The sequence below is a fragment of the Rhagoletis zephyria genome, unplaced genomic scaffold, assembly GCF_001687245.7.
Source record: "Rhagoletis zephyria isolate East Lansing unplaced genomic scaffold, Rhagoletis_zephyria_1.1 Rzeph_scaffold_60760, whole genome shotgun sequence".
Taxonomy (NCBI): domain Eukaryota; kingdom Metazoa; phylum Arthropoda; class Insecta; order Diptera; family Tephritidae; genus Rhagoletis; species Rhagoletis zephyria.
In genome coordinates, this window is record NW_016217811.1 from 1 (window position 1) to 1605 (window position 1605).

At 38.3% G+C, this 1605-nt stretch overlaps 1 protein-coding gene across 1 annotated transcript; it reads left to right on the plus strand.

Moving 5' to 3' along the window:
- Window positions 1–28: 28 nt before the first annotated feature.
- On the plus strand, window positions 29–1056 carry LOC108356554 (transmembrane protein 68-like; the record flags this gene model as incomplete). Its single annotated transcript, XM_017607658.1, has 2 exons — window positions 29–697; window positions 775–1056. Coding segments are annotated over 2 exons (786 nt in total), but the record flags the coding sequence as incomplete, so codon positions are not given.
- Window positions 1057–1605: the final 549 nt, after the last annotated feature.

Genomic DNA, 1605 nt, shown 5'->3' on the forward strand with positions numbered 1-1605 from the left:
CTCTCTCTCTCTCTCTCTCTCTCTTTTCAGGGAGGTAATCATGCGCACTGTTCGCACGGATCGTAAATTCTGGGAGTTCGGTCGAAAATTGGTCGCCGCTTTGTGGGATGCTCACGCGCGCATTTATCATGGCTACGAAGTAATCGGCATGGAGAATATACCAGAAACTGGACCTGCGTTGATTGTGTACTACCATGGCGCTATACCCATCGACATGTATTACTTAAATTCACGCATTATACTGCAAAAGGATCGTCTTATATACACCATTGGCGATCGATTTCTATTCAAATTACCCGGTTGGGGTACAATATCCGAGGCATTTCACGTCAGTCCCGGCACGGTGCAGTCTTGTGTTGGCATTCTAAAAGAGGGTAATTTACTAGCCATCTCACCAGGTGGCGTTTATGAAGCACAATTCGGCGATCAATACTATGAACTGTTGTGGCGTAATCGTGTTGGCTTTGCAAAGGTTGCGCTGGAGGCCAAGGTGCCAATAATACCTTGCTTTACGCAAAATTTACGCGAAGGTTTCCGACAGCTGGGCATATTTCGCAACTTTTTCATGAAACTCTACAATACAGTGCGCATACCGGTTTACCCCATTTACGGTGGATTTCCGGTAAAGTTTCGCACATTCGTGGGTCGACCGATAGCGTACGATGGCACGCTAACGCCAGAGGAGCTGCAAATGAAGGTTGCAATTTGACATACATACATACGTAAATATTTACCTTAAACATTTTTGAGTGGATTTCTGTTTTTATCTTTCAGGTGGCCTCGGCGTTGGAGGAATTGATAAATCAGCATCAACGTATTCCTGGCAGCATATTTCATGCGTTGCTTGATCGTATTCCCTCACTTCGTACCAAAAGAAAAGTCCCGGAATAAGTCGCTAAAGCCGCATCTGTTCAGCGTATTTTAATTTGATAATCTCTACATACTCTACTGTGTTAAATTTTCGTTTTTCATTTCTTTGAAGGGGAGGGAAACGCAAAAGACTTTCTGCTAACTATACAAATAGTTTATTGTGCACCTATCGGGAGAGTTTTGCTTACAAAAAAGAATACATAGTAAAAAATACTTTTAAAACCTTAAAACTAAAGACAAAGAACAAAACTTACGATAGTTGATAGTTCTATTGTAGACTATACTCGTATAGTACTATGTATAAATAAGTTCATTCAATTTATCAATAACCCATCTTGCAATATGCAACTGTAACTGGAGCTTTTTTAGCGTTTACATAAAATAGCCTTAAGTGTACTTAAAATGCTTTCAGCTAAGCTCATATCATGCAATGTGAACAATTTCTCTTATCTAAAAACATTTTTTTTATTAGAACAGATATGACCATCGGGGTTCGTTTTATATTTTGCATTTATGTATATTTTTATGATTGAATTAATTATGCAATGCATCTGCGCATTCTGGTTGTAATGGGAAATTGATTATTCCAGCAATAAAAAAAGTGTGTGTATATAAATAAAACCCGTAGTTAAGTCGTAGGTTAAATTTTTAATTTTGTTTAAAAACAATGAAATTGTTTGCGAAATAGTATTCCAGCTTTCATTTAACCGCTCAGTGTACACATACTACTTATAC